General features: G+C 43.6%; 1 protein-coding gene across 3 annotated transcripts in view; it reads right to left on the bottom strand.

The window, feature by feature from the left end:
• Positions 1 to 12,774, bottom strand: part of SERTAD4 (SERTA domain containing 4) — a 52,993-nt gene that overhangs the window by 17,449 nt on the left and 22,770 nt on the right. For all 3 annotated transcript variants that reach the window (XM_040430372.1, XM_040430374.1, XM_040430373.1), the window contains exon 3: positions 6,443 to 6,555. In XM_040430372.1, the coding sequence (XP_040286306.1) occupies positions 6,443 to 6,555 (113 nt within the window). The remainder of the gene's footprint in view (positions 1 to 6,442; positions 6,556 to 12,774) is intronic.

Here is a 12,774-nt window from a genome sequence, read left to right as displayed (position 1 = left end):
ACCCTGCTGAGCCCTGGATATTAACCGATAGTGTGTGCCCTACACTTTCACCTTCTGCAAATGTGCCTTGTTTATAAAAGGTACGTTTTCTGTCTGCGACCTTCAGAAGATGACATCTCAGTTGTTCCTGTGCCTCTTTTAATCCCCTACTGGTATCTTGGGTAGGCGTTACCCCAAACGCCCTTTTCCGCCTCCCCAGCCTCCTTATGTACCCTGACATCCTCTTCTTTAGATCTAGATTTATGTGCACTAATGGACTTAATCAGTAGCCCCCTCAGATATGCTTTCATAGCATCCCATACCACATGAGGAGGCTATGTGCCTGTATTAAAAGTAAAATATTCTTTAAGGGATACAGTCATATTTGTCAGGTCCCCCAGAATTTGCAACCAAACTGCATTGCATTTCCATATTTTCGGCCCTATTCTAGCCCTCCCAATGTCCAGCTCCGTTTTCAGTATGGAATGGTCTGAAATCGACCTGGGGAGATAATCGGAGGAATTAACAATCGGAAACATCCCATCAATCACTAGTGCTAAGTCTATTCTAGATAAGGTGCAGTATGTGGACGAGCTACAAGAGTATTTCCATACTGTCAGTTGCCTCAGTCTCCATACAGCCAGTTGCACAGTGCCGAACCTCCCAGGGATCTTCCAGATCCCTCCACCCTACATCTGTCAATCCGATCGTCTGGTGTACAGTTGTAATCTCCCACCAACATCCACCGAATTCCAGGGATATTCTGCCACATACTCAAGGATGACTCTCAGCAGGGACGACGCACACGGCGGACGAATATATAGTGCTACCAATATCATCTGAATGCCTTCAACATTGCATAGTAGACATACAAATCTTCCCTCCTCATCTAAATATTCTTTAATACATTCAAATCTAATGTTTTTATGTACTAATATACTTTCTCCCCTGGAATGCGAGGATAACACCGCATGAGCTCCATAACTTATTCAAGGCTTTTTTAACCAATGTAATGTATCCTTGGTTAGGTGCGATTCTTGTAAACAGCAGATAGCTGGCTGAAAACGCAATAGATAATTTAAAATACTATGACGCTTACGCGTGTCAGCCATACTTCTCACATTCCAGCTGAGTATCCTAGTCATGCGTGTCATAGTCTTGATATAAACCATAAAATTGATCCTCCAAATAATGTGATGATAACCCTATCCCTAGGTTGGAGTGAGTACTCACCCTCCCTTTCCCCCCAAAACCCCTCCCCTGTATAACAGATCTATTCCAACAGGAATAATTTTTAAACAGCTCTTCCATAGCGGTCTCCTTAACTCGAATGCCCACCTTTTGAAACAGCATATTTAACTTTGCAATATTTAACTGCAAGATATGAATTAGTAACTTTTCTTTAGTTGCACTTGCTGTGCACTACTCACGCTCCTGCTACAGAGGAATCAACATATTATCTATATTCGTAATCAGTGGAAGCAGCAACAGATGAAATGTCCCTCGTCACTTTGCATTTCTAAAAAAAACAGGGAAACAAAGAAAGAGACAACACATAATACATTAAGAGAGTAAGTTCCCAGAGATCATCTTCTCAGGCATCCTTATCTCGCACTCTCAATTGATTTTCATGGCAGTCCAACCAATGTGCCGCCTCTTCTGGGTCCCTTAAAGAACTTGGTAGATCCCAGCGCCACTACTCTCAGTTTGGCCGGGAATAACATAGAGTATGGAATTTGTAGGTTCCTAAGTCTCCTCTTGACGTCCAGGAACCTTGCACGCTTCTTCTGGACCTCTGTGGAATAGTCCGGGAAGATGGAAATTTTTGCTCCTTTGATGACCAGGTCCACGTTGTCTCGTGACTGCCGCAGAATGGTATCCCTGTCATTAAAGTGTAGTATTTTGGCCAGGATAGGTCTCGGTGGTCTCCCAGGAGGCAGTGGTCTTGTGGGTACCCGATGTGCCCTTTCTACATCATATAATGAGGACAGACCTTTGTCCTGAAATAGCTGGTGCAGCCATTTCTCAATATACTCTGTGGCATTTGTCCCCTCTGTTTTTTCTGGGACCCTCACTATTCTGATGTTGTTGCGGCATGATCTATTTCCCAGATCGTCTGTCTTGGCGAATAGGGCTGCCACATCTCTTGCCGTCACCTTAGCCACCACTTTGAGAGGTTTAGTATCATCTTCCATCTCTGACACTCTTTTTTCAAGCTCTGAGGTTCTTTCATTGATTTTGTGCATGTCATGCCTAATCAGGGATTTATCTTCTTTTTAGGCTGCCCACCTGGAGGTTGAGGGCTTTTAGGGTATTATTGCAGCTAGCGACTGCTTTCATAATATCTTTAAGGGTAGGCTCCTTTTCAGTGTATTTATGAGGGATTTCTTTCCCTTGAGCTTTTGTTTGGGGCAGAGGGACCTGGTTGCCATGATTTTTCTCCCCCTCTTCGTCTGTGGAGTGATCCTCCTGATCTGAGGAGAAACTGTCTCCTGTCCAAGCTGCTTGTGACCAGTCCTTGGCCCCTTCTATCACCCTGGCACATTTACTGAGGCGCACTGCCACGCTTCGACTCACAGCACCATCTTGACTGCCCTCCGTTCTGTCTGGGCGCGCGCCGCTCTTCCCCCCACTTCGGCATGACTGCCACCACCACTCTTTGTTCCAGATGGATCCGCAAACTCCTGGGACTCCTCTGGTATGGTTCGCTTTCACCAGCGATCTGTGAAACTCAGGATTCGGGCAGGAGCGGTCTGCAGCGCGTTCTACTCCATGTTGCGGTAGGCCACGCCCCCTATAACGTAGCATTAGTACATTTTCTATAGTGTGTATGGCACAATTGTATTTACTTTATTATTTGTGTTTGCAGAGTGCTGTTATATTTTGTTTGTTTTTGCGCCTTCAGCCACATGGTGATGTGCACCTGCACACTGGGATGTGCTGACTAACCCCCATTTTTTTCTTGGCAGGGGATTACTCTGCCTTAAAAAATACTGGCTAGGTACACAGGACCCATGGGTGGTGCCCAATGTTTCTGTCTGGCAGGACATTACAACCATAAGGGCCACATCACACAATTATAACATACCGCCCGATTGTAATGTTGTATGTTACATTATGATGGTGCCCATTGGTTGCAGTGCCAATTGGCTGCCAGATAGCTGAGTGCGCTCGCTCGGCACTTTTCATAACACCTATAGAAATGAATGGAGAACACACTGCGCATGTGCGGTGCTCTTTCCTTCACGTTGTAGAGTTATGTCCCAGAGGTGGGACCAGCACCTCTCTGTCTCAGATGAGACAACCCCTTTAATATGCTGCTCTATGTAGGAAGAGAATATTAAAACTTCCAGTAACCAATATGTTTAAATTTGGTGTATTTTTGAGCCGAGCGCTCTACCTCCCTTCCCCTCCAGAGAGGTGATTGACAGGCTTCGATGTATATGTACCTCACACAGAGACTTCAATAACCTCTGGCTGCTCCAGTGTGTGCACTTGTGTGCAGAGGGTATAGCTCAGTCAGAGCCAGTGCTCAGGTAGGAAATCAGTCAGAATGGAGAACCAGAGACACAAGTTATAGCCTCCTGGTTCTGGTTCAGATTACTGGCAGCAGAACTTGCCAGATACTGGAGCAGCTGATGGCAAGCAGAGCTTAAAAGAGCAGAGGGGTGTACGAGCCAAAAGACACATCCTCGGGTCAGACATCTCCGGAAAGGGGCACCTTGTGCATTCAGAAGCTAAGCTATTCTGAAGTTGAGTTTCTATAATCATGATCACTGTTGTGATCCAAGCCTATTCTATACAGTTTCAATCCGTTCACTGCCTACTCTTCAGTTAAGAAAGAGTAAATTACAACCCGTTCTAAGCCTGTTTGCCGCCTGTCCGTCTGTGCCTTCCATTGGGCAGCACACATCATTTAATTTTATCTAAATAATTATAGTTATTTCTTTATTTTATCTTATGATTTCCATCCATCGATCCTGTCAAGATCAGAGTTAAGCAAAATAAAAATACGGAGGGTTTAACTACAAAGATAATTCCATGGAGAGCTCCCAGTTAATAGACACTACTGGGTCCAATTACTGGTTTTGATTCAATGCTATTCTTTTTCATTTACAAACGATCTGACTGTAGTCCCTGAGGGAGGCAGTAAGGAAACCAAACATTGGCAGTCATCCTTGCCAATGTTTTGCCCCCTTGTGAATATGATGCCATCTATATTTGACTTTGTCTGGCAGATGCGACAGGACACATGTGCCGCAAGCCGCGAAGGATGGGAGTGGCTTTGGCAATCCTCACACCAATGCTCCCTAGGGCCAGGGCCCTTGGGGCACACCCTTATATTGGGGCGTCTGCCTGTTAGTAGTTAGGGTGCCCTTGGTGTTGTGGGTTTGGTGCAGGTTCAAGGCAGGAGATGTAGGTGCTGTGGCCGGCAAATGGTGCTGGAGTCAGACCCCAGGCCAGTTGTCGAAAAGAAACAAGTCTCTATTTACTAAAGTGCAGAATGGGAGTTGTAGTACATCCAACAGTATAGTTTCATGGCAAGTCAACGTGCAGTCTCTTCCAAGAGCTGTATATAGGAAAATGGCAACAATGATGATAAGAGAAGTAGTCGACCCTGAGCTCCTTCTAGACACGTTGCAACCTTTCCAAGATGATCACAGGCATGCAAAACTCTCAAAAATAAGCACTGCAGTTCCCATGGCAGAATGCAAATCCTACAAACGGTTGGCCAATCCGTTATATAAGTGTGAAAGGTGTCGTTAACTGTTAATCCTTCCACGAGCAGCAAAGTCTATAGCCATAATGAATTTGCTAACACTCACAGCCTTGTGATCCTAGACAGTCTTTGGATATCCGTTCCTCCTTCCCTCAGAGAGTCTATCCTTCACAGGAATGATGTTTCTCCTGGAGAAATAGCCTCTTTCCTTGCCTACAGCTTCGCACACGCTCCTAGGCATCTGCTTCTCTCACAAGCAAAGCCGAAAACAAAACTACATCTGCCCTAAACGGCAGCCAGAGCTGAACTGAAGATGTAATACTAACTAGAAAGCAATTTTCCCTCAGAGGGGAAAGCTAGTTCCCTCTGCTGAGTCAGGGCCTAATTAATTAAACAGTGCCACCTATAGTCAGCTTTTGGAAATACATAAAAAGCCTAGTATGCCACATATATCATTTTAGTAATGTACCAAATTAACACTTTCACAGTTCTGAGGTACTACACATGATGTCACTAATTGAATGTATGCCAGACGCAAATGTCAAATTAAGAATCAGTGACCCACCCGGGGTTTAGAAGAGCATCCCTGAGGGCATGACTAACACCAAATATCCACCAGTGGATGAATGATCGTAATAATGATTGTTCGTTCCCTTTGGCCCTTTTGGCACTTTAAAGGTGCTTTAAACAAATGCTGATTGACTTGTATTTTTTTGATCGCGCTCTTAACCTGGCACTTGTGATGTAAGAGGAATACATTGACAACTGGTGATTACGATTGCTCATGTGTCTCCTTATATTTGGACACTTGTCAGTGTGTAGGGACACGCACACCATGTAACACCTGAATAGCTGGTGTCCAAAGAGTGGGAACCACTCCTGCAGATCGACTTGGTTCTAGTTCATAAAAAAGGGGGTTCTGAACTATATGACATTCATGTGCCCAAATAGGGCTGATGGGCAGGAGTTGACTTTATAAGACAAACCATTTAAAAGGGATGTCCAGGATTTTACTATATCCCTCTGCACCCCCGCCGATGTTTCACAGTCACTAAAACTGGTACTGATGACATAAAAAAATGGGGAGACATTAGTAAGTGAGCCCCAAGATTAAAACAAAAAACAAAAAAACAAAAAAAATTGTAAACTGCAGCTGCTCTAGTCTTCCTGGTGTCACCCGTACATCGTCTTGGTGGTGGTGGGGCGTATACTGATAAAAGCTAAAATGGAGCAGAAACGTTAACAACAGGTGTATTCAATTAAATGCTTCTGCAAAAATAGAAACACACATGGCGGAAAACAAAGCCAAGAAGATAAGGGGGGATACAACACGCAACGTGATCATGTGATAACAGGGTTAGAGAGAACATTCAAGGGGTGGGGGTCCAAATGAGTTGAGTATCTATCTATCTATCTATCTATCTATCTATCTATCTATCTATCTATCTATCATCTATCTCATATTTATCTGACTGTTATCTATCTATGTATCTCATATCTGTCATCTACTGTATCTCATATCTATCTGTCTAATATATCTATCTATCTATATATCCCTATATTATCTATCTATCTATCTATCTATCTATTTCCCTTCTTCCTTCCTTCCTCCCCTCTCCAGTATGACAGCACACAATATGGCATCTTTTATCAGCATCATAACAATAGCAGAAGGAGGCGTAATACACACATAAGACGCGGTGGCAGTGATGTAACAGAATAAGTAAAACAGATGAAACGTACTTTATGACTACAGCTGTTGAGCGGCAGATGATAATCCTCTTCTACATATTTCCTTTTAAAGTAAGTGCTCTTGGAAGCTGTTTTTGGATGTGAAACTCCCCTGTAATGTGATTCTGTGGTAATAAATCAGATATGACAGATGACATGCAGTTCGCCTGAGGTTCTCCAAACAAAATCACGTTTTTTTTCCTAACACACAACAGAATATATCATGGCACTCATTGATCTTGTATTTCACATCTTAAAGTGTAAAACTGTAACAGAGAAATATGGCAAGGGATGGGGGGGGGGCACACCAAATAAATGGCAACGGTATTAATATGTAACCATACACACCCCGCGCGTATCGCCATCACTGATGGACCCCCGAGGAAGCTAGCTCTGACTGGCGATACGCGTGGGGCGCATTTACCTGCACACCATGTCCGCCTACCTTTTTACTTGATAAGTATTCTGCATTTTTTGATGCCTTATTCATGAAGTATGTACTACCTTGGCGGCGTTTGTATGTTTCTATTTAGAACTTGGTGGCTGTAGGTATGTGTGTTGGACATATAGGTATGTGTGTTGGACATATTTTTGGTCCACACGCAATGATGTCATTGTATACAATGATTTTAAAATTTCTTTGGGCTTTGTGTGTTTTTGAATAAATTATATTTTTTAACAAGAGGTGCAGCCTTTGTATGCAGTATTTCTTTCTCTTAGCGTGTAAAGTGTAAAACTGTGTGGGAAGAACACAATGGAAATGTCAATCATCCCGTGTCACCACGCTGGCATTATCCCACATTTGCATATCTACTGATCAATGGAGATAATTAATAAAAAATGAAGTCTTTTGGAATTTCCAACCATATTTTCTTGGATATTCTTCTCCGTATTAGTCATGACACCTTTTTTTCAGATCCATAAGGGTTTCTGCAATTAGCAAAACATGGCTGCGTTCTTCCAGAAACAGCGCCACACCTATCTAACTGGTTGCATGTGGTATTGCAGGTCAACCCCGATTCGCTTCAGTAGAGTTGATCTGCAATACCAGACTCAACCCATGGACAGAAGGGGTCTTATTTTTAGAAGAAAGTAGCCAAGTATTGGGGGTTTAAAGGAGTTCTTTAAAGGTGCTCTTCAATTAGTCTTTTTTACTGAATGCTATCCTGATATTGATGATATTTAAAGGTTATGTGTCATCAGAAAATGACCTGTTTTTGAAATCACGTTTTTACGTTAAACATATATTTTTTTGAATTTTTGTTGAGTTTTTCTTTACATTTTCCTTATCACTAGATTTAAAAAATGTAATTCTGCAATTTAATAGGACTAATAATAGGTCAAAATGTCCTGTTCTCTTCAGGTAACTTTTCAGTATCCATTATTATTGTCACCACAGGCAGGATTAGAATGACAAGTAACACCTCTATACAGATAACACAGGATCCACCTTTCACAATAGGTGATATCACAGCTTATCTGCAGCAGAGTTAACAGTCAACGTGTTAACTAGTTGTGATAACTCTCCATGTGTGTGTGTTAACTCTGCTACATCTGCACAGGTCGCAGAGCACGCCTAGAAAACTCTCTCATAGAAGTTTATGCGGTCAGCGTCTGACCATTGTGTCTATGGTCCATGTAGCTGCTCTCAAAGAAGAGGAAGTCTTAACATATTTTAGGCTGAGTGGCCAGTGTGAGAAGGTTTAGTTTTAGTTTTTTCTTTTTTTAATATAAATAGTGGCATGAAAAAAATGACCAAAAAGAAAATATGTTTAACATAAAAACGGGAATTAAACCATAAGTCATTTTCTGATCACACATTCCCTTTAAAGGGTAACATCAGGGTGATGTCAGAAGTTCTTGTAAGTGGGGACCTCAGCACATGGACAGTTTTTATCAGCTAGGCGAATACAGTACAGTCTATGAACGAGGCCAGCATTCTACAGAATATTTTATTGAAGCCCCCTTCTCCTTATGTTGTACTATTCATTGCCCAAATAACTAAATGATACACCTATACAGTGCCCCACTAACATTACTATAAGGTGTCCAAGTAACCTTGCTGAATTATAAACTAGGGATGCTCCAAGTGCTCAGTTCAACAGATGCTCTGGGTTCCTGGGTCATCAGAAGCTCCAGGTGACCAGGTCATCAGATGCTCCAGGTGCCCATGTTATCCGAATCTCTGGGTGCCAAGGTCATCAAAAGCTCCAGGATCCCAGGTGATCAAATGCTCCAGGTGCCCAAATCATCAGATGTTCCAGGTGCCCAGGTCATCAAAAGCTCTGGGTGACCATGTCATCAGAACCTGTGGGTGCCCAGGTCATCAGAAGATCTAGGTGTCCATGTCATCAGAAGCTCTGGGTGCCCATGTCATAAGAAGCTCTAGGTGCCCAGGTAATCAGAACCACTGGGTGCCCAGGTCATAAGAAGCTACAGGTGCCTAAGTCATCAAAAGCTCCGGCTGCCCAGGTCATCAGAAGCTCCAGGTGCCTCCCTCAGCAGTTATACACTCGTTCAGGTCACATACCTCTAAGACTGGCTCTGTCTATGGCTTTAACTGTCCTAAGTGAAGCCAATAAAGTGCCCTAAGGCTGCCAACAGGGCATTGAAGTGTCCTATGTGATTAATGACGTTCCTGGAGCATGAACCCCACCAGTGGGAAGGCCTGGCATGTTTCTATGGTCATAAATTCTTGAAAACTGTTTAAAAGGGTTTCCAGAATTAGAAAAACTTGGCTGCCTTCCTCCAAAAACAGCACCACATCTGTACATGGTTTGTGTCAGGTATTGCAGCTTGGCTCTACTGAAGTGAATAGGGCTGAGCGGCAATACCACATACAACCAGTGGACAGATGTGGCACTATTTTTGGAAAAAAGCCTGACATTTTTTTTCTAATACTGGACAACCACTTTAAGAATGTATGAGCTGGAAAAGGACAAAAAAGAAAGCAGGTTGCACCGCTTGTGGTCAGAAGGCTGCAGCCTATTTCCCTTGCCCATGTGCATCTGTGTGAATCTGCTCCCCATCTGCACAAATACTTCAACACTACAAAACTGGATGGGGGGAATTTGGCAGGCGATCATACTCCATGTCTCCTCTGGGAGAGTGAAGGAGATGGGGGAACAAGCACATAGCTATCTTCTCCTGAATGTGGGAATGGGAATGTTGATGGGATATATGAACCGGCACATGGAAGAGGGTTCTTTTTTTCATTTCTGGGACTTGTATAGAGTATAGACCCCCTTGTATAGAGGTTATTCTGGTAATATGGCAATTCATCAGTATTTAACATTTTCCCTCCCCAAAAAAACAACCTCCTGAAGGAAGAAATGCTCCTTAAAGTGGCATGGTATTTTCAGTAAACTTTTGATATGTCATAAAGACTTATCAAAAGTTTAGATCACCGTTGGTCTAAGCACTGAGACCCCCACAGATCTCTGGAATGAGTTGAGAGAAAATTGCTCGCTTAGCACACTCTCCCTCCTCGCTGCACGAGACGGGGCCCATAGACTTTCCATTGAGTCCGTCTCGCTTCCTGTCCTGCAGCGAGGAGAGAGAATGCACTAAGCGGGAACTTCTCTCCCCTCGTTCTAGAGATTGTGGGGGTCTCAGTGCTCAGACCCCCCCACTGATCTGAACTTTTGACTTGTCCCCTAGAACAAATCAAAAGTCTACTGAAAGTACAGCGCTACTTTAAAGAGATTTTTTTTTTATAGGTGAGGAAATTATCTGGAGAAAAGGTGTTTCATGGTCCCTTTATGTTGCAGCCTGTACATCGGGTGGAATGGAGATTAGGGAGCCCCTGTTCTTAAAAAAGGTGGGGGTCCCAGAGATTGGAGTCACACCTATGAGGCTGTGCCTTAAAGGGGTATTCCCATCTCAGACACTGATGGCATTTTGCTAGGATATGCCTCCAATGTCTGATCGGTGCAGGTCCAATCTCCGGGAACCGCTCCTATATCCAGGACAGGACCCCCGAAGCAAAGGAGAGCGCACTGTAAAGCGCAGCCACCCTCCACATTTTTTTCTTTAGTTAATCCATCTATGTTCTATTATACTATTCTGTTCTTTTTATATGATTTAAACCCTGCCGTGGTTGGGGATGGAGGAGATTAGAAGATGGTTATAGACTTGAATGACTCAATTGGACTTTTCATAACTGGTGCAGTTTTTGTTTTACTGCAACTTTGCAAATTTCCATGTAACAGACTACAAACAAACCATATTTAGTCTGATCCTGCAGCCTTATCCTATTCCATCAGCCTCCTACGATAAGCCAGCAGTTGTGGACCCACTATGTCACTTGAACATATTTGGCTTACAGCTACTAGGGTGTTATCTAAGTGGTACCCCTGGTTTTCACCATTTCACCCTATACGGGGATCTGGTCTTCACTGCAGAGGAACCACCAGGCAACTACCTCTTGGAGTAGTCTCAGTTCAGTGACAGCTGAGCCGGGTGGATCAAGAGACACCAAGGTCAGGGCAGGCAGAGCGCCTTCAATCCAGTAAACAGGCCAAGGCTCAGGACAAGGTGAAACAAGGGCACTTAATGCAACTTTGCAGGGACTAGCAAGGGGAAGGTGCTTATATCACCCAGGGAGAGCAGCCATCGGCTGTGGACAGATTGGGCCATGTCGCGGAGAGCACACACCCTAAGGAACAGCAGGAAGGAGATGAGGAGGCCTAGCAGGCAGCGGTCTGAGCTCTCTGGCGACTGTACCCCCTAGGAAAAGAGGAATGCTAGTGGGCATGGGCCACCAACATGCCTGGACAGCAGGAGGTGTGAGTGTTCGTGCGGCCATGCCTGCCTGGGGAGGAGAGACACCAGCGGGCACGGACTGCTGGCATAACAGGTACTTCTTCTGAAGACACATTTGATATGTTAGTAAGGCGTAGGGAGTAGATAGAAGAGAATATGACTGCAGGATCAGACTACACAGTTCATCTGTAGTCATGGAGACAAATAAGTCTTTATAGGGGCTGCAGATACAAAACAGTAGGAGATCATTACATGAGGCTATTTGCAAAGTTTCTTTATCTTTTATTTTAGCAATGGTTATAAAAGTAGGATTAGACTTTAGAAGGGTTGCCCACCATCAAATTGTTTTTTAACTTCAACTCCCTCCCCACCTTACCTGTGAAAGGAAGCCTACTTACCCGCTCATTGCCACTCTGTTCCTTCCTAGGCAGTCTTCACTGCACTTCAGTCCCCACATGTAAACCTCCAGGACAGACACAGAGTCACATTAGCCGCTGCAGCCAACAACTGGTCTCAGTGGTGACATGTCAACAATCGACATGTGACCCGGTCGTTGGCTGTAGGGGCCACGTGACCCTGTCTGTGCCAGAAGTTTACATGCTGGGCATGAAGTGCAGGGAAGACAGCCCGAGACAGGTAAGTATTCTTCCCTTCGGTGGGGAGAGGGTGAAATTTAAAAAAAACTATTCAATTGTGGACAATCCCTTTAATGAAGAACATATTTCTATCAGAAGGTCCAGCTCATCCTGGTGGGATCTTCTAACAATCCTATAATTGTTGTAATTGCACCCGTCTGATGCTCATGTGATAAGCGGCACAATGCATGACTTGTAGCTTCCTATCTTCTCAAGTGCAGCAGTCAACCTCCTGAGCGGCCTTTATATGTACTGGGCCTTACTGATTGTCAGCGAAGAGCTCTGTAAGCCTAGCGTCCTGTGACAGGCGGCCTTCATAGAGAAACGAATGTGTATGTTACGTTACAGCTAATCTAAAGGTATCAAAGCAAATCGGTGTTACCCATAATATTGTTAGAAATGTCCAGATATACAATGTATACCGTGTAATGTGTAACTCATACATGCTGCACTACTGAACGACAGTTACATAGTACATGCCATCCATTCCTGTCACCGACGTCCTGTTGTCGTTTGTGTCTGTGATTTCTGTCTGGGAGGAGGTTCTGTATCCGGTATCAGGATCCGACCTTATATCTAGAATTATCTATGGAAAGGAGGTGAACAGCACCAGCAGCTTATCTGCGTCTCATCTATGTTTGTCTATAGGACGGAGATGTCAACTAGGTGTGTCTGGTGACAGGATGGATAGATCAATAGATAGAAGGAGATAGATAGATAGATGGATAGATAGATAGATAGATAGATAGATAACAGATATATAGATATAAATTAAATAGATAGATATTAGATTGATTGATTGATAGATAGATAATAGACAGATAGATAGATAGATAGATAGATAGATAGATAGATAGATAGATAGATAGATATGAGATAGATAGATAATAAATAGATAGATAGACGGATAGATAGATAGATAGATAGATACCTGTAGATATAAAA

The sequence above is a fragment of the Bufo bufo genome, chromosome 4 (assembly GCF_905171765.1).
Source record: "Bufo bufo chromosome 4, aBufBuf1.1, whole genome shotgun sequence".
Classification (NCBI taxonomy): Eukaryota; Metazoa; Chordata; class Amphibia; order Anura; family Bufonidae; genus Bufo; species Bufo bufo.
Note: the sequence above shows the minus strand (reverse complement) of the source record. Positions and strands in the feature narration are given on the sequence as shown.